The 21,336-nt window shown below is 55.5% G+C and overlaps 2 protein-coding genes across 2 annotated transcripts; one reads left to right on the top strand and one right to left on the bottom strand.

Annotated features, from left to right (window-relative positions):
• Nucleotides 1-3,671: 3,671 nt before the first annotated feature.
• LOC309889498 (olfactory receptor 14J1-like) lies at nt 3,672-6,090 on the top strand (the record flags this gene model as incomplete). Its single annotated transcript, XM_082782349.1, has 2 exons — nt 3,672-4,431; nt 5,993-6,090. 2 exons carry the CDS (start codon nt 3,672-3,674, stop codon nt 6,088-6,090), a joined length of 858 nt encoding a protein of 285 aa, XP_082638475.1.
• Nucleotides 6,091-9,090: 3,000 nt separating this feature from the next.
• On the bottom strand, nt 9,091-10,020 carry LOC309889497 (olfactory receptor 14C36-like; the record flags this gene model as incomplete). The annotated part of the gene is made up of 1 exon (XM_082782348.1): nt 9,091-10,020. One exon carries the CDS (start codon nt 10,018-10,020, stop codon nt 9,091-9,093), a length of 930 nt encoding a protein of 309 aa, XP_082638474.1.
• Nucleotides 10,021-21,336: the final 11,316 nt, after the last annotated feature.

Here is a 21,336-nt window from a genome sequence, read left to right as displayed (position 1 = left end):
CCCTTTCTCCTTCTCCTCCCCTTTCTCTTCCAGGCTAGTTACAATAGCTTCAAAGCTCTCAGTATCCTGGGGATGGTCAAACCAGCCTGTTCCTATTGTGATGTCTCCTGAATGTGCTTTATCTTTTGTTTAAGGTTAAACAAGTACTTGAGAGTGCCATCCAGAAGTCTGCCCCAAAGCAGGAGATTTAGTAGAGGCTAGGAGTATGGGAGGATACTAGCAGGCACTTAGAGCAGTGGGCACATCCAATGCTTTGGAACTTCACCCCTGAGCAAGTGCAGAATCCTAAAAAAATGGTGAAATGCATGAAAAAGGGTTGTGAAAAGATACAAATCGCTGCAAAGAGCTGGGGCTTTTCCTATGTATAGAAGACACAGCCAATGCTACTCCAAGTCCAGTGACAGGCCCTCCCGCAACTCCATCCTGTGTGACGGTCCCTGCTGCCACTCCAATTCCTCCGAAAGGCCCTGCAGCCACAGCAACTCCTGCGATGGGCCCTGCAGCCACTCCAGCCCCTCTGATCCTCTGATGGGCCCCATGGCTGGGCCAGAGAACCAACCTGTTACACCTATATGCAAGAGAAAAAAAATGGATGAAAAAAAACTTTTTTTTTTTTTTTTTTTTTTTTAGAAAGGAAAGAAACTCCTATGCAGACAAGAAAGGAGGAAGAAGACAAGGGAAGACAAGGAATGCTTCAACAAAATTGGGCTATCAAGGAAGAAGGAGGGCAAAGAGGAAGAAATCAGAGCAGCATCAGTAACCACAAGACCCCTATCCCAGATTTGTGAAAAAATGTCAGTCATCATCTAGATGAGCACATTGTCACTTGGCTGCTCCAGTGCTGGGAGAACAGGGCCAATAGCCTGGAATTAGAGGGCAGAGAAGCCAAGCAGCTGGGATCCCCCTCTAGGGAAGGGGTGATTGACAAAGCAATCGGCCCTACCATTTACCATGGACTGACCAAGACTGCCCTGCAATGGGGGAAGCTCCTGAACACCTGCAATACCTTGGTGACATCATCATGTGGGGCAACAGAGCAGAAGTATTTGAGAAAGGGAAGGAAATAATCCAAATCCTTCTGAAAGCTGGTTTTACCCTAAAACAAATGTCAAGGGACCGCAACATTTGATCCCTATGCAGGCTGGCCAGGGTCAAGGGGACCACAGCTCAGGGATGGGATGATGGGCATTGGTCATTGCGTGGTGAGCAATTGCATTGTGCATCACTTGCTTTGCATACCTAACTATTATTGTTGTTATTGTTGCTGTTATTATTATTGTTAATCTATTCATTTTCTGTCCTTTTAAACTGTCTTCATCTCAACCCATGAGCTTTACAGGTGTGGAGCTGCAGGGGCAGTGAACTAACAGCTGTGTGGTGCTGAGTTGCCGGCTGGGATAAACCACAACATCATGTTTGACAACTGCACATGAATAGCTCAAATCACACTTCTAAAATCAGTCTCTCTCATGTTCAGAGAGGAGCAGTCGGTGATGACTTCAGTCTGCTCCAAACACCACACCCCAGGAGAGACCCTGCTGCCCTCAGGAGCTGTCAGCCCTGAGGCCTTAGGGACACCTCAAGGGAGCCCAAGGGCACAGAGCAAGTGATGCCATGGTCGGGTGCTGTGCTGCTGAGCTGGGATGGGCTCCTGGGCCCAAGGGGAGATGGGCTGGCAAGTGGGCAGCACTGCAGAGAGACAGCTCTGCCCAGGAGCAGCTCCTCCACACAGCGCAGCAGGGCTGGGGGCACTGCCTGCAGAGACACAGTGCTTAAAGGCAGGCAGAAGTGGCAGGATGCCCAGAGCTCACTGCAGGAGAAGACTTCCCAGCCCTGCACCCAGTAAGTCTCTGGCTGGAGGGCAATGCAGCCGCAGTTCCTGGAGGCAGGAGAAGCCGGGGTACAGGCAGGGGTGACCAGGGCTGTGGTGCAGAGCAGGGTCCCTGCTGTGCCCCAGGGGCTGTGTGGCGGGGCAGGGCCTCTGCCGCCTGCCAGGCTCAGCACTCAGCCTGCCCGGGGAGCTGCCCAGGGCGCTGCGGGGAGAAGCTGTGGGCAGGGTCCTGCTGCTGGCGGGAGGCTGCTGACTGGGGCAGCCTGCTAACAGCTACACAGTGCAAGCAGGATGTATCCAAGGGGACTTTGAAAGAGCAGGGATAAAGTTGAGAATTCCTCATTCACTCTTAGCTTTCCAGACTCTCTGCTTACGTTTTTCTCTTCTTTGCGTCAGTGAGAATAGAAATAAAGTCTGCTATTTCAGGATAGAGGCTTTTACATCTAAGCCTTCACAAGCAGCATTACAAGGACCACAGCAAGTCCCTTTCCTGCCCCTCAACCCCTAGAAAGCTCCACCACCACTCGTGCAGTGTCAGCAGGGTCTGTGTGACCTGGGCTCTAGGACGTGCCCCCAGCGAGCTACCCCTGGGCAGAGCCCTGCTGCCAGGAGGTGTCTGCAGGGCAGAGCTGAGCACCCAGCGGGTGGGATGGGGGCTGTGAGCTGCAGGCAGGAGGCGTAGGGACAGAGACCCAGCTGCAGGCGGGGACAGCTGCAGGCAGGAATTAACAAGAGAGCATTTACAGAATAGTCTGGCACCTCACAGTCCACCCTCAAGCCCAACAGATTCAGGATGTGCCTCATAAACTCAGCAGCAGGAACTCCAGCAAAGCACACTCTCCTGAGTTCCTGTCTGTCCGTCCCTGGCAGAAACCTTGTCGTATTTCTCTCTGTTCCTGCACCTTCTGCTGCTGTTCTTTATGCTCTCCCATCTCCATGGAGCTTTATGGCTCCCTGTAGATGGGGTGTTCAGCTGCAGCTCAAGCACTGACCCTCCAGGACCCACCATGTAGATGTGCCTGTAGGAGGAAGGTGCCCAAACCCTCTTCTAACCTGTGGGGCTTGGTGCAATGCAGTGTATGCGGCAGAATTAAGCTGGATCTCCTTCCAAGGAGTTTCTGAGGCTACAATAATTGAGTGGCTCTATGGGGGCCACTGGACTGAGCCCAAGTGGACTCTGGTTGAGACCAGGGAAGATAGACAGACTGGCTGTCTGCACTGCACTAAGGACAGTCACTTTGCCTCCTGGCACTTACAAAATCTCAACTGGAATACCTTACAAATGCCAGGGTTTACTTCCCTCAAAAAAATCTCCAGAGAGTAACACAGGAAGTTGGAACAAAGCAAACCACAAACGCTGTTTGGCTGTCAAGAGTGTTGACAGTGGTTATGCTGTGAAGTCAACATACGTGAGAGTTAGATTTAATCAGAGATCACTCACAGTTCTTATTTCGCTAGAACTGTAGGGCAGGCAGAGCCCACAGCGGAATCCTGTGCTCCCAGTGAAAATTTATTCTACACCAATCAGAGCTCAAACAAGGGAGCAGCAGAAAGGTCTCAGTTAGCAGAAAGTCACTTAATGAGAAGTGTAGCAGGTTTTTCTCAGAGAAGACTGTCCCTATTTGTCACTACATTTTCCTCTTTGGCAGGTCTCTATGCACAGAGACATCAAATGTCCAACAGAAGCTCCATCAGAGAGTTCCTCCTCCTGCCATTCGCAGACACACAGGAGCTGCAGCTCTTGCACTTCGCACTCTTCCTGGGCATCTACCTGGCTTCCCTCCTGGGCAACGGCCTCATCCTCACCACAGTAGCCTGCGACCACCACCTCCACACCCCCATGTACTTCTTCCTCCTCAACCTCTCCGTGATTGACCTGGGCTGCATCTCCACCACTGTCCCCAAAGCCATGGCCAATTCCCTATGGGACAACAAGGCCATCTCATATGAAGGATGTGCTGCACAGTTATTTTTCTTGCTCTTCTTGATATCAGCAGAGTATTATCTCCTCACAGTTATGTCCTATGACCGCTACATTGCCATCTGCAAGCCCCTGCACTATGGGAGCCTCCTGGGCAGCAGAGCTTGTGCCCAGATGGCAGCAGCTGCCTGGGGCAGTGGGATTCTCACTGCTCTGCTGCACACTGCCAGTACATTTTCCCTGCCCCTCTGCCGTGGCAATGCTGTGAACCAGTTCTTCTGTGAACTTCCCCAGATTCTCAAGCTTTCCTGCTCAAAATCATACGTCAGGGAAGTTGGTCTCCTTGTGGGTGGTGTCTCTTTAGCATTTGGTTGTTTTGTTTTCATTGTGGTTTCCTATGTGCAGATCTTCAGGGCTGTGTTGAGGATGCCCTCTGAGCAGGGCCGGCACAAAGCCTTTTCTACGTGCCTTCCTCACCTGGCTGTGGTCTCCCTCTTTACTGGCACTGGCATGTTTGCCTACCTGAAGCCCCCCTCCACCTTCTCCCAGTCTGTGCACCTGGTGGTGGCAGTTCTGTACTCAGTGATGCCTCCAACATTGAACCCCTTTATCTACAGCTTGAGGAACCAGGAGCTCAGGGATTGTGCTAGGAAAGTGATTTCAGAGAAATTTCTTAATAGTAAGTTTTCTCTCCTTCTCCACAAAGAATTTGCATGCATATTGCAGGAATGGTGCTTCTTACATTACTATTATTGCTATGTTTATTTTTAGTGTCATTTACATCAGTAGCTTTCTCATAAACAATGTTTTATTCATCCTACTTCTAGTGCGAAATTAAACTACTTTGTTTACTCTATTGAGTTTTGTCTACATTAACAAAAGTGCTGACACTCCCGTAGCATCTTTGTAATAACAGGATCTCCTCAATTCACTGCCTTTAAACCCAAGTCTTCTTTCAAAGGTGGAGCCAATAACTTGGCTGAAAATTGTGGTGGTTTCACACTGACGGGCAGCTGAAGTCCACCACACCGATCTTTTAAGTCTTCATCCTCAGAGGAAGAGGGGAAAAATATAGAATGGAAAAGGGCTCCAGGGCTGATTTAAGGACAGGGAGATTGCTCAACAATTGCAGTGATGGACAAGACAGATTGCGTGTAAGGAGATTATAATAATGCATTATCTTGGAGGAGTGAGAAAATAAACTAAAAATACCTTCCCTCCCATCCATCCACTTCTACCTCCTCCCACCAAGTGACACAGGGGAAGAGGGAATGGGGGCTGTGATCAGTCTGTGATATTTCTTCCCCACCACTCCTTCATGGTCACTCTCTGTCCCTGCTCCAGGATGGGGGCCCTCCCACGGATTCACTCCCATGGGATTCCATCCTTCCCAAAATGATCTTGCATGGGCTTCCCACAGTCCTTCAGGAACTGCTTCAGCATGGATCAGTACCAAGCTGGGAGAAGTGCTTCAGGAATGGAATGCTCCAGAGTGGGCTCCTCTCCATGGGCCTCAGCCTCTTCCAGGCCACATCCACCTGCTCCACCGGGGGTTCCTCCATGGGCTGAAGTGTGAAGATCTGCTCCATGTGGGACCCATGGGCTGCAGGGGGACAGCCTGCTCCACCAGGGGCCTCTCCATGGGCTGCAGGGAATCTTCTAGTCTGGCATCTGGGGCACCTCCTGCCCTCCTTCTGCACTGACCTTGCTGTCTGCAGGGCTGTTCCTCACATTTTCTCACTCCTCTGCTAGCTGTTGCTGCACAAACATTTTTATGCTTTATCCTTTCTTTAAAATGTTATCAAAGCTGTGCAACCATCGTTGCTTATTGGGTCAGCTTTGACCAGAAGCCAGAGGATCCCTTTTTGAGAGCGAGGAACTGGTTCTGATCAGAACTGGGGCAGCTTCTTTAGTCTCAATAAGCCACCTCCAGCAATTATTCCACACCTGGTGCAGCTCCTGGTCCCTTCTCACAGAGGCCACCCATGCAGCCTGCCCCACTACCAAAACATTCTGACCTAAACCCAATACATTTGTTAGGGAGGAAAAGTATGTTACAGAACTCCTAAGGAGGGTCCTTCAACAAGGGAAATGCCCTTGCAGGAACGGCTGATTTGAAATAGCAGGTCCCACCACTGCAGCCTGGGAAGCATTACTCATTATAACTGGAAAACTGAAAAGGCAGTAAGAAGGAAGCTTGTGCCATTTGAACCATGTGGTCTGCCTGATGTGATTCACAGGATCACCTAGAGAAACAGATGAGAAGGTATTGAATGCACAAAAGGACATTCAGAAAGTAGAGGAGGAGGAAATACCCAAGTTAAGAGAACTGTCGTAACCAGAGGAGAGGAAGATGGGGCCCTACTTTTGCTGGGAGCCCCAGCACAGGAAAGATGTGGACCTGTTAGAGTCCAGAGGAGGACCATAAAGGTGATCGGGGGCTGGAGCACCTCTCCTGTGAACAGAGGCTGAGAGAGGTGGGGCTATTTAGTCTAGAGAAGGCTCCAGGCAGACCCTACTGCAGCCTTTCAATACTTAAAGAGATCTTATAAAAAGGTAGGAGAAAGACTCTTTACTCGATTAGATAATGATAGGACAAGGGGGAAAGGTCATAAACTAAAACAAGATAGATTTAGATTAGACATTAGGAAGAAATTCTTCCTTCTAAGGGTAGCGAGGCACTGGAACAGGTTGCCAAGAGAAGTTGTGGATGCCCCATTCCTGGAGGTGTTTAAGACAAGTTGGAAGGGGCCTTGGCCAACCTGATACAGTGGGTGGCATCCGTGCCTGTGGCAGGGGGGTTGGAGTTAGATGATCTTTAAGTTTCCTTACAACCCAAGCCATTCTATGATTCTATGATATGATTCCATGAAGATCTTAGAGCCCACAGACATAGTGTCTGGTTACAAATCAAACAGCTGTAGTTTGAAGTCATAGAAACAAAAGTCCTAGAAACAGAAGTTTTACAAAATAAGCTAAAAGAAGCCAGAATAGCAGCTCAGTTTCTAGCAGAGCTATGGAAAGTCAATAACACGACTCACAACCATCTCAATGGGGTCACTGCAGCCTGGGAACTCCAGACTACAGCCTGGACAAGTCCGTAGGTTCTGTGAGGGGGGCCGGGGTTCCTGTGGGCTGGCACCATGCCTCCTGGCACACTTGCCAGTGGATTCTCAAAGATGATCTACATTTGAAATTACATTGGGACTATGAGAAACTTGTGCAGGGTCATTATGAAAAAATTCAGGCTGGAAGACTGGAAAAAGTGGGTGACTTTGAGTGGCTGTGGCAGATCCCAGCATCTTGCTCCAGTCTGGGAATATTTCCCCTTCCAACTAGGGAAATTAAAAGGCATTAATATGAACACACCCATCAGGTCAATCTGCATATTAAGGGAAAGTAATAGTTACTGTGCTGTAGGTGCAGCAGGCAGTAGGCGCTGGATTGGGCCTCAGAAGACTCAAGCAGATCAAATCTGGTTCATCCATGAGCTAAGACAAACACTGTGAGCAGAGTGAAGGACACGGAGTGGTGCCCTACCATGAAGGAAGATGCAGAGTGCAGCTGTAAGAGGCGTCTTGCTTGTGCCAAAACCAACACAGGTTCAGCTGAAGTGAAAGCCCCAGCCCAGGACCAATGGAGTGAAGGTCCCTGGGCACAACTGCAGAAAGACTTTGCAAGACCTCTGCCACTGACAGCTCAAAGTACCAAATGCATCTTGGTGGTAGTAGGTCCTTTTGGCACATGGGCAGATGTCCTCCCTGGCAAAACCACCACGGATGCCACCACTGAAAAGCTGCTGTATAACACCGACTTTTGTCCCCGGGGTCCAGACAGGGGAGAGGGAAGGGGAGAGGCAGGCCGTGGGGAGGGGGCTGGAGTCAGGTCACTGCCACTGCAGCAGCCTGATTGGCCCTCAGAAGGGCTGGCCCCAGGCACTGTGACATCATCCCGCGCATCAGAGAGCCCCCTGGGCAGCAATGACGTCACTGCAGAGGGGAGGGCGAGGGGCTGGCAGAGCCCCATCGAGGGGGTCCCCTCTGCTACAGCCACCTGACGGAGCCGGGCAGGCAGGAGGGCCGGCAGGGCTCGTGGCCACCTTGCTCAGAATGAGCCCTGGGTGAGCTGTGTGAGAAATCTGAGCCTTAGCTCCAGCAGAAGCTCTTCTCTTTGCTCTTGACTTTTCTTGATAACATCACTTCCAAGTAAGCTCTGCCCTTGCTAAAACCATACCTCCATCTCCACCATAAATTTCTGTTTTGCAGCCTGTCCTTGCTGTCACCCCCTGGCAGTTCCTTCGTGGCTCCTCTCAGCACCCTGTCCCTGCAGCGTCCCAGCCCCACTGCCCCACACATGGTCCCACAGCCATGCTGCCAAAGCACTGCACATGGCACTGCACATTCAGGGCTCGGTCGAGTTCCCCCCATTACAATCCTAATGGCAACCTCAGGGTCCCCTCCTGCCATGGCCCTCCTTCCTTTGCAGCCTCCTCCAGCCCACGGCTCTGCCCTGACCCAGCCATGTCCCATGGGGGCATCTGCAGACAGCCCTGCTCCAGGTCTGCAGGGCTATGGGCCAGGACAGAGACCAGCACGGCTGGCCATTCCCCTGACACAGGTTTTGAGTGCCAGCTCTTGACCTCCCTGCCCTCTGCCCACCTCCCTGCCCTCTGCTCACCTCCCTGCCTTTTGCCCAGCCCAGTGGCACTGGCCCCACAGCAGTGCCCACCATAGGTTGCTGTGGGGCTCTGGGCACTGCCACTACAGCCACAGCCCCTCTGAAGGGCACAGCAGCTCTTGGGGGCACAGAGGGCTCAGCCCCACAGATGTGGACATCCATATCACCAGCGTACAGAGGTCAGCGTCCCCTGCAGTGTCCCCTGCCCTCCTCAGATCCTTGAGAGACCTGTAGCCCCTCGGTGCCATCCACAGGACTCCTCAGGCATTTCCTGCAGCCCCGGGGCCAGGGCAGCCTGCCCCGACCAGCTGCAGCCAGAAAGGGGTTTGCGGTTCCCATTAGTTCCTCATCAGCTGAGGGTGGGTCTCAAACAAAGAGATTTCAGTAAGTTCATTTATTTTGTTTATATACACAAAGAACCTGGTTCCTCATTTACATGAACATTCACACAAGATGTGTTGGTACTTATGTACAAAGGGATGAATAAAGACATTTGTAGAAAACAGTTCCACAAGAAGAAAAAATAACAAATCAAAACAAAGTGAAAACAAAGTCACCTCTGAAGTAAAACCAGGCTTTGACTGACATGACATAAAATACACTAGATCTGTAGAAGAAGAAAAGAAGCAGTCCATAATTGCTGAAGGGTCAGTCAGTTTCCTCAGCACACCCTGAAAACCCTCCATGACATCACTTTCCTAATGGCATCTCTGAGCTCCTGGTTCCTCATGCTGTAGATGAGGGGGTTCACTGCTGGGGGCATCACTGAGTACAGAACTGCCATCACCAGGTTCTGGGATAGGAGGGAGTTGGCAGGGGGCTTCAGGTATGCAAAAAAGCCAGTGCTGATAAACAGGGAGACCACGGCCAGTTGAGGGAGGCACATGGAAAAGGCTTTGTGCTGTCCCTGCTCAGAGGGCATCCTCAGCACAGCCCTGAAGATCTGCACATAGGAGAAAACAATGAAAACAAAACACCCCAAAAACAGAGAACTACTAAATGTGAGAAGCCCAACTTCCCTGGGGGAGGAGTCAGAGCAAGAGAACTTGAGGATCTGGGGGACTTCACAGAAGAACTGGTCCACAGCATTGCCTTGGCAGAGGAGCAGGGAAAATGTATTGGCAGTATGCAGCAGAGCATTGAGAACCCCACTGCCCCAGGCAGCTGCTGCCATCTGGGCACAAGCTCTGCTGCCCAGGAGGGTCCCGTAGTGCAGAGGCTTGCAGATGGCAATATAGCGGTCATAGGCCATGACAGTGAGAACATAAAACTCTGCTGACATTAAAAAGAAAAAGACCTGTGCAGCACATCCGGAGTAGGAAATGGCCCTGGAGTCCCAGAGGGAATTGGTCATGGCTTTGGGGACGGTGATAGAGATGCAGCCCAGGTCAATCACAGAGAGGTTGAGGAGGAAGAAGTACATGGGGGTGTGGAGGCGGTGCTCGCAGGCTATAGCGGTGAGGATGAGGCCGTTGCCCAGGAGGGCAGCCAGGTAGATGCCCAGGAAGAGCCCGAAGTGCAGGAGCTGCAGCCCACGCGTGTCTGCAAATGCCAGGAGGAGGAACTCTGTGATGGAGCTACTGTTGGACATGTGCTGCCATTGGCATGGAGACCTGTCAATGGAGAAGAAATATTTGGGGAGACCTCTATGAGCAAAACCTGTTCCTTACAGAAAGCTCCCAAATTGCTGCTTCCCTTTCAGGAACACCTTTCCTAGTCCCCTCCTTCAGCTGAGGTCAGTGCTGGCTGAGGGTTACACTGGGAGCACAAGACTCTGGAGGAGACATTCCTGCCCTGCAGCAAGTAAATCGTATCTTGGTGATCTCAGGTGAACTACACTTGGTATATCAAGGAGTTTTTCAGAACAGTTCCTACAAAGACACCCATCTGCAGAGCAGGTCTTGGTGGATATTTTCTATATTTTTTGAACTTCATCTTTGTCCTGGTTTCAGTTAGAACAGAATTAATTTTCTTCCTAGTAGCTGGTGGAATGCTGTGTTTTGGCTTAGGATGAGAAGAGTGCTGATAACACTACGATGCTTTAATTGTTGCAGAGCAGTGCTTATACTAAGCCAAGGACATCTCAGCCTTTGCTCTGTCCTGCCAACGGGCAGGCTGGGGGGTGCAGTAAGAGCTGGGAGGGGACAGACCCAGGACAGGTGACCCAAACTAGCCAAAGGGGTATTCCATACCATCTGACGTCATGCTAAACAATATATAGGGGTGGCTAGCCGGGGGGAGGGGGCCGGACTGCTCGGGGTTAGGCTGGGCATCGGTCAGCGGGTGGTGAGCAATTGCATTGTGCATCACTTGTTTGTACATATTATTAGTAGTAGTACTATTATCACCATTGTATTATTATTATTATTATTGTTATTATTATTTTCCTGTCTTATTAAACTGTCTTTATCTCAACTCACGGGCTTCACTTTCCATTTCTCTCCCCCATCCCAGAGAGGGAGGGGGGAGGGTGAGCGAACAGCTGCGTGGTGTTTAGCTGCCGGCCGGGTTAAACCACGACAATCTTGTAAAGCTTTGTACAGAAGTAGCGTACTTGTTCTTGTAAAGAAGTTTTGTACTTCTTTTGTAAAGAAGTGCTTTAAGGCAGAAATCCATAGTGTACTGCCCACCAAGAGAAATTCTGGGGCTACTCGAGGCAAAGAGACTGTCCAGCAGTGTAAAGTGAGGAAAGCTGGTGCATCTGTTAGTTCTGATTTCAGCTGCCCTTTATAGGCACCTCTGGAGGATGGTCACACAGGTGTTCCCCTGAAAAGAACCTGGATGCTGCTAAGAGCAGAGGAATCCAGGTTCAAAGCGCAGATGTCGAAACCCCTCACCTCATTGTACCTGAGGAGGATCTCTGCTCTCTGCTCTTCTCCAGGGACAGAGAGGGATCACAGCAGCTACCCACATTCAGACATCCAGCAGCATTTGCATGGCCTTAGGACTGACGTGTCTTCTCCATGGGGCTGCTAGATAACACAGAGCTGCTAGGGCAAAGCTGTGCCCTTGAGTATGGCAGCCTGCAGCCCAGCAGAAGTCCTGATGACATAATGGCTGGAAGTGTAAGGTGCGAGAGAAACGAAGGCAGGGGGTTGCTCCTGGAAAGGTGTCTCCAGTGCAAGGATGGCAGGGAGATGCCCAAATCCCTTCTGCCATGGAGATACTGGGAGCAGCTCCCTCTCACTCCCTGCCCATGGCTCTGCTGCCTGCAGCTGTCCCTGCCTGCAGCTGGGTCTCTGTCCCCACGCCTCCTGCCTGCAGCTCACAGCCCCCATCCCACCCCATCAGAGCTGAGTGCTCAGCTCTGCCCTGCAGACACCTCCTGGCAGCAGGACTCTGCCCAGGGGCAGCTTGCTGGGGGCACGTCCTAGAGCACAGGTCAATCAGACCCTGCTAACAGTGCACGTGTGGTGGTGGAGTTTTCTATGGGCTGAGGGGCAGGAAAGCAACTTGCTAGGGTTGCTTGTAACCTTCCATGGGATGGAGTAAGAGTATCAGACTCATCTTGGAGATAACGGTATATATTTCTATTTCCACTGAGCCAGATAAGACAAAATTGAAAGGTCAGGAGTCTCAGGAAAGCTGAGTCTGACGCTGAAATCCCTTCCCTTAACCCAGCTCTTGTAAAGTCCCCTTTTATACACCTAGTTCTGCTGTAGAGCTGACAGCAGGCTGCCCCAGGCAGCAGCCTCCCGCCAGCAGCAGGACCCTGCCCTGCCGGGGGGGCTCCTTCCACCCGCAGCTTCTCACCGCAGCGCCCTGGGCAGCTCCCCGGGCAGGCTGAGTGCTGAGCCTAGCAGGTGGCAGAGGCCCTGCCCCAGCACACAGCCCCTGGGGCACAGCAGGGACCCTGCTCTGCACCACAGCCCTGGACACCCCTGCCTGCACCCCCGGCTTCTCCTGCCTCCAGGAACTGCGGCTGCATTGCCCTCCAGCCAGAGACTTACTGGGTGCAGGGCTGGGAAGTCTTCTCCTGCAGTGAGCTCTGGGCATCCTGCCACTTCTGCCTGCCCTTAAGCACTGTGTCTCTGCAGGCAGTGCCCCCAGCCCTGCTGCGCTGTGTGGAGGAGCTGCTCCTGGGCAGAGCTGTCTCTCTGCAGCGCTGCCCGCTTGCCAGGAGCTCCCCTTGGGCCCAGGAGCCCGGCCCAGCTCAGCAACAGAGGCCCAGCCCAAGGCCTCTCTTGCTCTGCCCCCCACCAGGCTCCCTGCACATGGCCCTGGGGCTGCAGGGGAACCTGATGGGAAACAGCCTGAAGGAATCCCTGGGCTTCCCTCCCTCCCCTGGGCAGACACACCTCTTGACAGTAGGCTCATTTCTCTTAGCAAAAAAATAATTATCTGTAGCAGTCTTCTCTTTTCATCCCAGTTGATGGTGGGACACTCAGACGTGGTCATAGAAGTAACTCCTTTAACTCCCTGCTTAAGGAAGGGATTCAGTAGAGCCAGTTAACCCAACATCTCATGCTGTTTTTTTGTCCTGGGGCTGGAATGGGACTCAGATCCCTCCCATGCCTGCCACAAACCACAGGATCCGGGATTCCCCTGCCCTCACTATAATGTACACCACATGAGCAGCTGCAGGTGAGATCCTTTTTTCATCTCCAGGATCATTAATGGAGATGGAAGAAATCAGGGGACTGCAAACACCTGGTGACATGTCAGGGGGCAGAGGTATGTGCAGGCATCTGCAAGCCCTCATGGAGGAACCCTGAGGGACAGGGCAGCACCTGGGGGCATCCCCTTGGAGGCTGGTGAGGAATGCCTTTGGCCAGCTGAAATGACAGCAAATGCACCCATTTAGGACAACTAAACCTGTCCCTCCTCAGTAGGCTCAGGGCAGCCTGTAGAGGCATCCACCTGACCCAATGGAGAACTGTGCCACAGGGAGAGCTGAGTCTCTCCCTCTTCTTTATCTGGTTTTCCCTCCATCTCCAGGGACTGTAACGGCACTTGTCTCATGGACATCCCTACATTGCCTAACCGTGCTCAGTGCAGCTGCTCCATGTAATAGCCAATTCCAGGCCTGCAGTGCTACCTGAGATGCCAACACTGCCCAGCACCACTGGAGCATGGAGCTGACATGGGCAGCACAGGACCCACAGGGCAGCTCTGGCCATTCACAGCTGGTACTTAACGGGCACCCCTGAGGGCATCTCTGGTAGACCTGGTGCTTATGAACCCATGACCGCTTCCCAGGGCTGCAGTGAACCAAGGTCTGTCTCTTCTATATCCAGCAGAGGTAGGAAGTGCATGGATATGAGGCACATCACACCGGGGTTTCCACTTGTGTCCTTTGGTTTGCAAACACTGCTGCTGCTTCTTACCCCCATCCCTTACTCAGTCAAGACACAGCCCAGTGATTTTTTTCTGTCCTTGTATCACAGGAGGCCCATAGCCAAGGACATTTTCAGCAGCCCCTTCTCCTGCCTGGAGATCAGCCCCAGCTCCAGCACTGGCCCTCAGGGCTCCACTGACACCACAAAAGGCCCTCTGCTGTCAGGGCAGCACAACCCAGGCCTGTTTCCTTCTGGCCTCAGGAACACCAGAGCGTACTGTGCATCAGGCCCCTCATTTCATCCTCCTAGGGCCATCTGCCATCCATGGTAGCAGGTCTCTGTTGTGAAGGAAAGCCTCTTCATGCCCAGGCTCTTCGGCAGAAGATCTGGGACAAGTCTGAGTTTGGCCCTTGTGCCACAGCTGAGGTGCTGCAGCCCAGATGTGCCCCAATGCCCTCAGCCTGGGGCACAGGCAGGAGGAGCTGGATCCCTGCCTGCTGTCACAGGGCTGGGACATTGATGGAAGAGCTGCTGAGGTGTGGGGGGACAGGTCCCTCAGCTTGGGGTGCTGTGCTGGATGGGGGCAGATTGTTCAGAAGAGACAGGCAGGGATGATCAACAGGGGGTTGCCCTCCATGTGAAGGATCTGTCTGGATGCATGGGATGGGCAGCAGAGTGGGGGAGCCCTTGTGGGTGAGGGTCAGAGCAGAGCCAGTCAGGGTGACCTTGTGGTCAGAGGTAGATGCCTGCAGTCAGGCTGAAGAAGCAGACAGTCTTCTGGAAGCCACTGGACTAAGATGAATTCAATGACCCCATGTCACCCTGGGGGCCTTTAATCACTCGGATGGTCAAAGGAAAGGGACACTTCTGGGTGCAAACATTCCCAAGGTTTCTGTGGGTTCTTGGAGACAGCTTCTGTGCACAGCTGCCAGATGGGCCGACCAAGGTGATGTTCACCAGGATCTGGGACTTGCAAACAGGAAAACCTGTGTCTTGACACTCCTCCTGCAAAATGCATGTCATAGTCCAGCTGCTTTTCAGCACATGGAAAGAGATGAGGTTTTGGGGCCCAGCCCTACATCCAGCACTGCACAGGCCCACTCACTCATAGACCCTGGGAGGCCTGCAGCCCCTCCGTGCCATCCCTGGGGGTCTTCAGGCAGCTCCTCCTGCCCCAGGGCCGGGGCAGCCAGGCCCGAGCTGCTGCAGCCAGAAAGGTTTGCCGATCCCATTACTTCCTCATCAGCTGAGATCGGGTCTCAGACAAAGAAGAGGCTGTAGCTGCAGTTAGTTTACTTAAATATGCTGAGAGCATGGGGACGGCAAAACCCCTCTCATTTATATGCAGGAACATGGTGGAGGCTCCTAGGTCAGTCACAGAAAGGCGTGACATATGTTGGAGAAATAATCTACTAAACACACAAAAATCCACTGCTGAGGGGCAGGCACCTGGAGAGTATTGGCAGATTGACTTTAGCGAACTGCCTAGAAAAGGGGGGCTGAAGTATTAGTCCTCGTGGACTCGTCTGCAAGCTGGCCTGAGGCCTTTCCATGTCGTACCAGGAAGGCGAGAGAAGTAGTACAAGCTCTGGTAAAAGAAAGAATTCCGAGATTTGGGGCACCTTTGGGAACACCATCGGACAGAGGTCCACAATTGATAGCCAAGGGAGTTACTGAAAGAAGCAGACTATTAGGTATTGGTTGGGATCCGCATAGCCCTTACAGACAGACCCCAGTCTAGTGGCAGAGTGGACAGAATGAATCATACTCTCAAGACTCAGGCAAAGCGTGTCAAGAAACTTCAGTGATCTGAAGAAAGGTTTTACCCTGTCTTTTGCAAAAGGCCCAGCCCTAGGAAAAGCCTCAAACCCCACCTTCCTGGAAGGGCTCCCAAGAGCAGAGGCGTGTTGGGGCAGGAACACAGCAGTGACTTCTCCAGCGCTCCACTTCCTTTATTCCGTGGCCTTTGTCAGAATTTGGAGATGTTCCTGGTGGATGGGCCAGGAACCTCTAGGAATGAACTGGGCAGAAGGGAGGTGACTGTTTCTCAGGACAAGAAGGGAAATCTCTCGTCTCTATCCTGAGCTGTGCTGTCTCCATGATGCTGATGTCATAAGCCTTCTTATGACACGTGCTGATGTCACAGGGGATGCCCTGCAACACCAGCATATAAGCACTGGAGCAGCGGCAGTGCCGGCACTTCCCTGCAAGGCCTGGTCCCTGCTGGGCACTGCTTGGGTGCTCCCCAGCGCTGTCCTTCTGTGGCCAGGAGTGGGGTCAGCAGGCAGCAAGCTTGAACTGGGCGACCCTCGCTGAAGGGCAGAGGAGAAGGTGCACCTTGCTCCTAACCTGGCCCCCAGTCCTGTTCCGGTCCCCAGCCCTAGTCCCAAGCCCTGGTCCACAGCCCCGGTCCACAGCCCTTGGTACCCAGCCATGCACCCCAGCTCGGGTCCAGTCCCGAGCCCTGGTCCCCAGCCATGGTCCCCAGTCCTGGTTTATTCCCCAGCCCTAGTCCCTAGCCCTTGTCCCCAGCCCTGGTCCACAGCGCTGGTCCGGTTCCCAGCCCTGTTCCCCAGCCTTGGTCCGGTCCATAGCTCTGGTCCCCAGCCCTGGTCCCCAGCCTTGGTACCCAGTCCTGGATCCCAGCCTGGGTCCGGTCCCCAAACCTGGTCCCCAGCCCGGGTCCGGTCCGCAATACTGGTTTCCAGCCCTGGTCCCCAGCCCTGGTTCCCTTTTCCTGGTAGACAGACCTGGTCCACTCCCCAGCCCTAGGCCCTAGCCCTAGTCCCCAGCCCTGGTCCCAGCGCTGTTATGGTACCCAGCTTTGATCCCCAGGTCTGGTCTGGTCCCTAGCCCTGGTCCCCAGCCCTTGTCCGGTCCTCAGCCCTGGTCTCCAGCCCTGATCCCCAGCCCTGGTCCCCAGCCTCTCCTTAGCTGTGCTGTCTCCTTGCTGCTGACATCATAAGCCTTCTTATGACACAGGCTGATGTCACATAAGGATGCCCTGCATCACCAGGATATAAGCACTGGAGCAGCGGCAATTCCGGCACTTCCCTGCAAGGCCTGGTCCCTGCTGGGCACTGCTTGGGTGCTCCCCAGCGCTGTCTTTCTGTGGCCAGGAGTGGGGTCAGCAGGCAGCAAGCTTGAACTGGATGACCCTCGCTGACAGGCGGAGGAGCAGGCGCACCTTTCGCCGGCCCTGGTCCCCAGCCCTGGCCCCCAGCCCTGATCCCTAGCCCTGGTCCGGTCCCAAGCCCTGGTCCCCAGCTCTGATCCCCAGCCTTCGTCCCCAGCCCTGGTCCCCAGCCTTGGTCCCCATCACTGGTCCCAGTGCTTGTCCCCAGCCATCATCCCCAGCCCTGGTCCCCACCCCAGGACTGGTCTCGAGCCTTGGTCCCCAGCCCTGGTCTCCAGCCCTGGACACCAGCCCGGGTTGGGTCCCTAGCCCTGGTTCCCAGCCCTGGTCCCGAACCCTGGTCCACAGTCCTGGTGCAGTCCCCAGCCGTGGTCCCCAGCCCTGGTCCCCAGCCCTGGTTCCCATTCCTGGTAGACAGCCCTGGTCCACTCCCCAGCCGTAGTCCCCAACCATGGTCCCTAGCCCTGGTCTCCAGCCCTGGTTCCCAGCCCTGGTCCCCAGCCGTGGACTGGTCCCCAGCCCTGGTTCCAAGACCGGGTCCTCAGCCCTGGTCCGGTCCATAGCTCTGGTCCCCAGCCGTGGTCCCCAGCCCTGAACCAGTCCCCAGCCCTTGTCCCCAGCCCCCCAGCCCTGGTCCACAGCCCTGGTCCCCAGACGTGGACTGGTCCCCAGCCCTGGTTCCAAGACCGGGTCCTCAGCCCTGGTCCGGTCCGTAGCTCTGGTCCCCAGCCCTGTTCCCCAGCCTCTCCTGAGCTGTGCTGTCTCCATGATGCTGACGTCATAAGCCTTCTTATGACACGGGCTGATATCACAGGGGGATGCCCTGCATCACCAGCATATAAGCACTGGAGCAGCGGCAATTCCGGCACTTCCCTGCAAGGCCTGGTCCCTGCTGGGCACTGCTTGGGTGCTCCCCAGCGCTGTCCTTCTGTGGCCAGGAGTGGGGTCAGCAGGCAGCAAACTTGCACTGGGCGACCCTCGCTGAAGGGCGGAGGAGCAGGTGCACATTGCTCCTACCCTGGTCCCCAGCCCTAGTCCCCAGGCCTGTTCCCCAGCCCTGTTCCAATCCCCAGCCCTGGTACCATCACTGGTCCGATCTCCAGCCCTGGTACCCAGCCCTGGTCCCCAGACCGAGTCCCCAGCACTTGTCTGATATGAAGCCCTCATCCGGTCCTCAGCCCTGGTCCAAAGCTCTGGTCCAGTCCCCATCCCTGGTCTGGTCCCCAGGCATAGTCTGGTCCCAAATCGTGGTCCTCAGCCCTCGTCCATTCCCCAGCCATGGTCTTCGGCCCTGGCCCACCGCGCTGGTCCGGTCCCTAGCCCCGGTCCTGTCCCCAGCCCTGGTACGGTCCTTGGCTCTGGTTCCCTTGCCTGGTCCCGAGCCTTGATCTCCAGCCCTGGTCCCCAGCTCTGGTCCCCAGCCCTGGTCCCCAGCCCTGGTCTGGTCCCCAGATTTGGTTCCAAGCCCTTGTCCAAAGCCATGGTCCCCAGTCCTGGTCCTGTCCCCAACCCTGGTCCGGTCCCTAGCCCTGGTCCCCAGCCCTGGTCTGGTCCCCAGACTTGGTTCCAAGCCCTGGTCCAAAGCCATGTCCCCAGCCCTGGTCCTGTCCCCAGCCCTGTTCCGGTCCTAAGCGCTAGTCCCCAACTCTGGTCCCCAGCCTTTTTCCTGTCCCCAGGCCTGGTCCAGTCCCCAGCCCTCATCTCCAGAACTGATCCCCAACCCTGATCCCCAGCCTTGTTTGGTCCCCAGCCCTGGTCCCGAAAACTGTTCCACAGTCCTGGTCCCCAGCCCTGGTCTGGTCCCCAGCCACGGTCCCCAGCCCTGGTCCTGTCCCCAGCCCTGGTTCCCAGCCCTGGTCCGGTCCCCAGCCTTGGTTCCCAGCTGTTTTCCCCAGCCCTGGTCCAGTCCCCAGCCCTAGTCAGGAGCTCTGGTCCGGTCCCCAGCCCTGGTCCCCAGCCCTGGTCCCCAACCCTGGTCCCCAGCCCTGGTCCGGTCCCCAGCCCTGGTCCCCAGCCCTGGTCCCCAGCCCTGGACTGGTTCCCAGCCCTGGTTCCAAGGCCGGGTCCACAGTCCTGGTCCGGTCCCCAGCCCTGGTCCCCAGCCCTGGTCTGGTCCCCAGACTTGGTTCCAAGCCCTGGTCCAAAGCCATGGTCCCCAGCCCTGGTCCTGTCCCCAGCCCTGTTCCGGTCCCAAGCGCTAGTCCCCAACTCTGGTCCCCAGCCTTTTTCCTGTCCCCAGGCCTGGTCCAGTCCCCAGCCCTCATCTCCAGAACTGATCCCCAACCCTGGTCCCCCGCCCTGGTCTGGTCCCCAGCCCTGGTCCCGAAAACTGTTCCACAGTCCTGGTCCCCAGCCCTGGTCTGGTCCCCAGCCATGGTCCCCAGCCCTGGTCCTGTCCCCAGCCCTGGTTCCCAGCCCTGGTCCGGTCCCCAGCCTTGGTTCCCAGCTGTTTTCCCCAGCCCTGGTCCAGTCCCCAGCCCTGTTCCGGTTCCAAGCGCTAATCCCCAGCTCTGGTCCCCATCCCTTTTCCTGTCCCCAGCCCTGGTCCGGTCCCCAACACTTGTCCCCAGCCCTGATCCCCAGCCCTGATCCGGTCCCCAGCCCTGCTCCCAGCCCTTGTCCCCAGCATTGGTCCACTGCCCTGGTTTGTTCCCCAGGCCTAGTCCCCAGCCCTGGACCTTAGCCCTGGTGCGGTCCCCAGGCCTGATCCTTAGCCCTGGTCCCCAGCTCTAGTCCCCAGCCCTGGTCCTGTCCCCAGCCTTGATCCCCAACCCTGGTTCCCAGCCTTGGTCCCAAGCCATGGTCACCAGCCCTGGTCTGGTCCCCAGCCCTGGTTTGGTCTCCTGCCCTGGTCCCATGCCCTGGTCGCCAGCCCTGGTCCCCAGCCCTGGTCACCAGCCCTGGTCCCTAGCCCTGGTCTGGTCCCAAGCCCTTGTCCCAGACCTGGTCTCCAGTCATTGTCCCCAGACCTGGTCTCCAGAATTGGTCTGGTCCCCAGCCCTGGTCCCCAGTCCTGGTGTGGTCCCCAGCCCTGGTCCATAGCCCTGGTCCCCAGCCCTGGTCCACAGCCCTGGTCCGGTCCACAGCCCTGGTCCCCTGCCCTGGTCCCCAGCCCTGGTCTGCAGCTCTGGTCCCAAGCCACGGTCCCCAGCCCTATTTCTGTCCCTAGCCCTTGTCCTGTCCCCAGCTCTGGTCCCCAGCCCTGGTCCAGTCCCCAGCCCTTGTCCCATGTTTAAGGCTTGATTTCCAACTCTGGCAGTTCTGGAACATTCGTGAGAGGCCTGTGGGAGCTGCAGGCCACACCAGCGTCTGGAACATAGAATGACTTCCTCCCAGAGCCAGATCCAAAAGAGGCAGCAGCTCCCAGGGAAACCTGGCCCTGGATTGTCCCCATCACGAGGAGGCTGAGCCATGCCCAGAGGAGCCCTGAGGCTCAGGACAGCCCTAGCATCAGGACCCAGGAGTCCTGGCTGCTACATTGTCCCCTGAGCCCAGCAGGACACTCAGGCAGGGCTCTCGCAGCAGCCACCAGCTCTGTCCAGCACCACCACTATCACCGCCCAGCCTAGGACCTGCAGCTTTGGACAGCTGACAGCCCCTGGGCCACCCTGTGGGAAGGGACTCCTGACACCCTTACCTTTGGGGGAGAGGAGTAGGAGCACTGGGAACACGGAAGTCATGTCAGAGGCGATGGTCACCCTCCAGCAGCCCTCCATCTCGCTTGCTGCTGTCCCTTAGCACAGGAGAAGGGATGCCCGCCCTGGCTCCTCAACCACAGCTCCTCTGCAAGGTACCCCTGCTCCTCCGCCCGTCAGTGAGGGTCGCCCAGTGCAAGCTTGTGCGTGCTGACCCCACTCCTGGCCACAGAAGAACAGCGCTGGGGAGCACCCAAGCAGTGCCCAGCAGGGACCAGGCCTTGCAGGGAAGTGCCAGCACTGCCGCTTCTCCAGTGCTTATATCCTGGTGACGCAGGGCATCCCCCTGTGACATCAGCCTGTGTCATAAGAAGGCTTATGACGTCAGCATCATGGAGACAGCACAGCTCAGGAGAGGCTGGGGACCAGGGCTGGGGACCAGAGCTATGGACCGGACCAGGGCTGGGGACCAAAGCTGGGGACCAGGGCTCGGGACCAGGGCTGGGGACCAGACCAGGGCTGAGGACCAGGGCTAGGGACCAGGGCTGGGGAATGGATAAGGGCTGGGGACCCGGGCTAGGGACCAGGTCTGTGGACTGTACCAGGGGTAGAGACCAGGGCTAGGGACCAGGGCTGGTGAATGGACAAGGACTGAGGACCATGATTTGGGACAAGACTATGCCTGGGGACCAGACCAGGGATGGGGACCGGACCAGAGCTTTGGACCAGGGCTGGGGACCAGATGAGGGCTTCATATCAGACAAGTGCTGGGGACGAGGGCTGGGGACCAGGGCTAGGTACCAGGGCTGGGGACCAGTACTGGGGATCGGACCAGTGATGGGGACCAGGGCTGGGGA

This window comes from Aythya marila, assembly GCF_965140915.1.
Source record: "Aythya marila genome assembly, chromosome: W".
Lineage (NCBI taxonomy): Eukaryota > Metazoa > Chordata > Aves > Anseriformes > Anatidae > Aythya > Aythya marila.
This window is presented reverse-complemented; position numbering and strand designations above follow the sequence as displayed.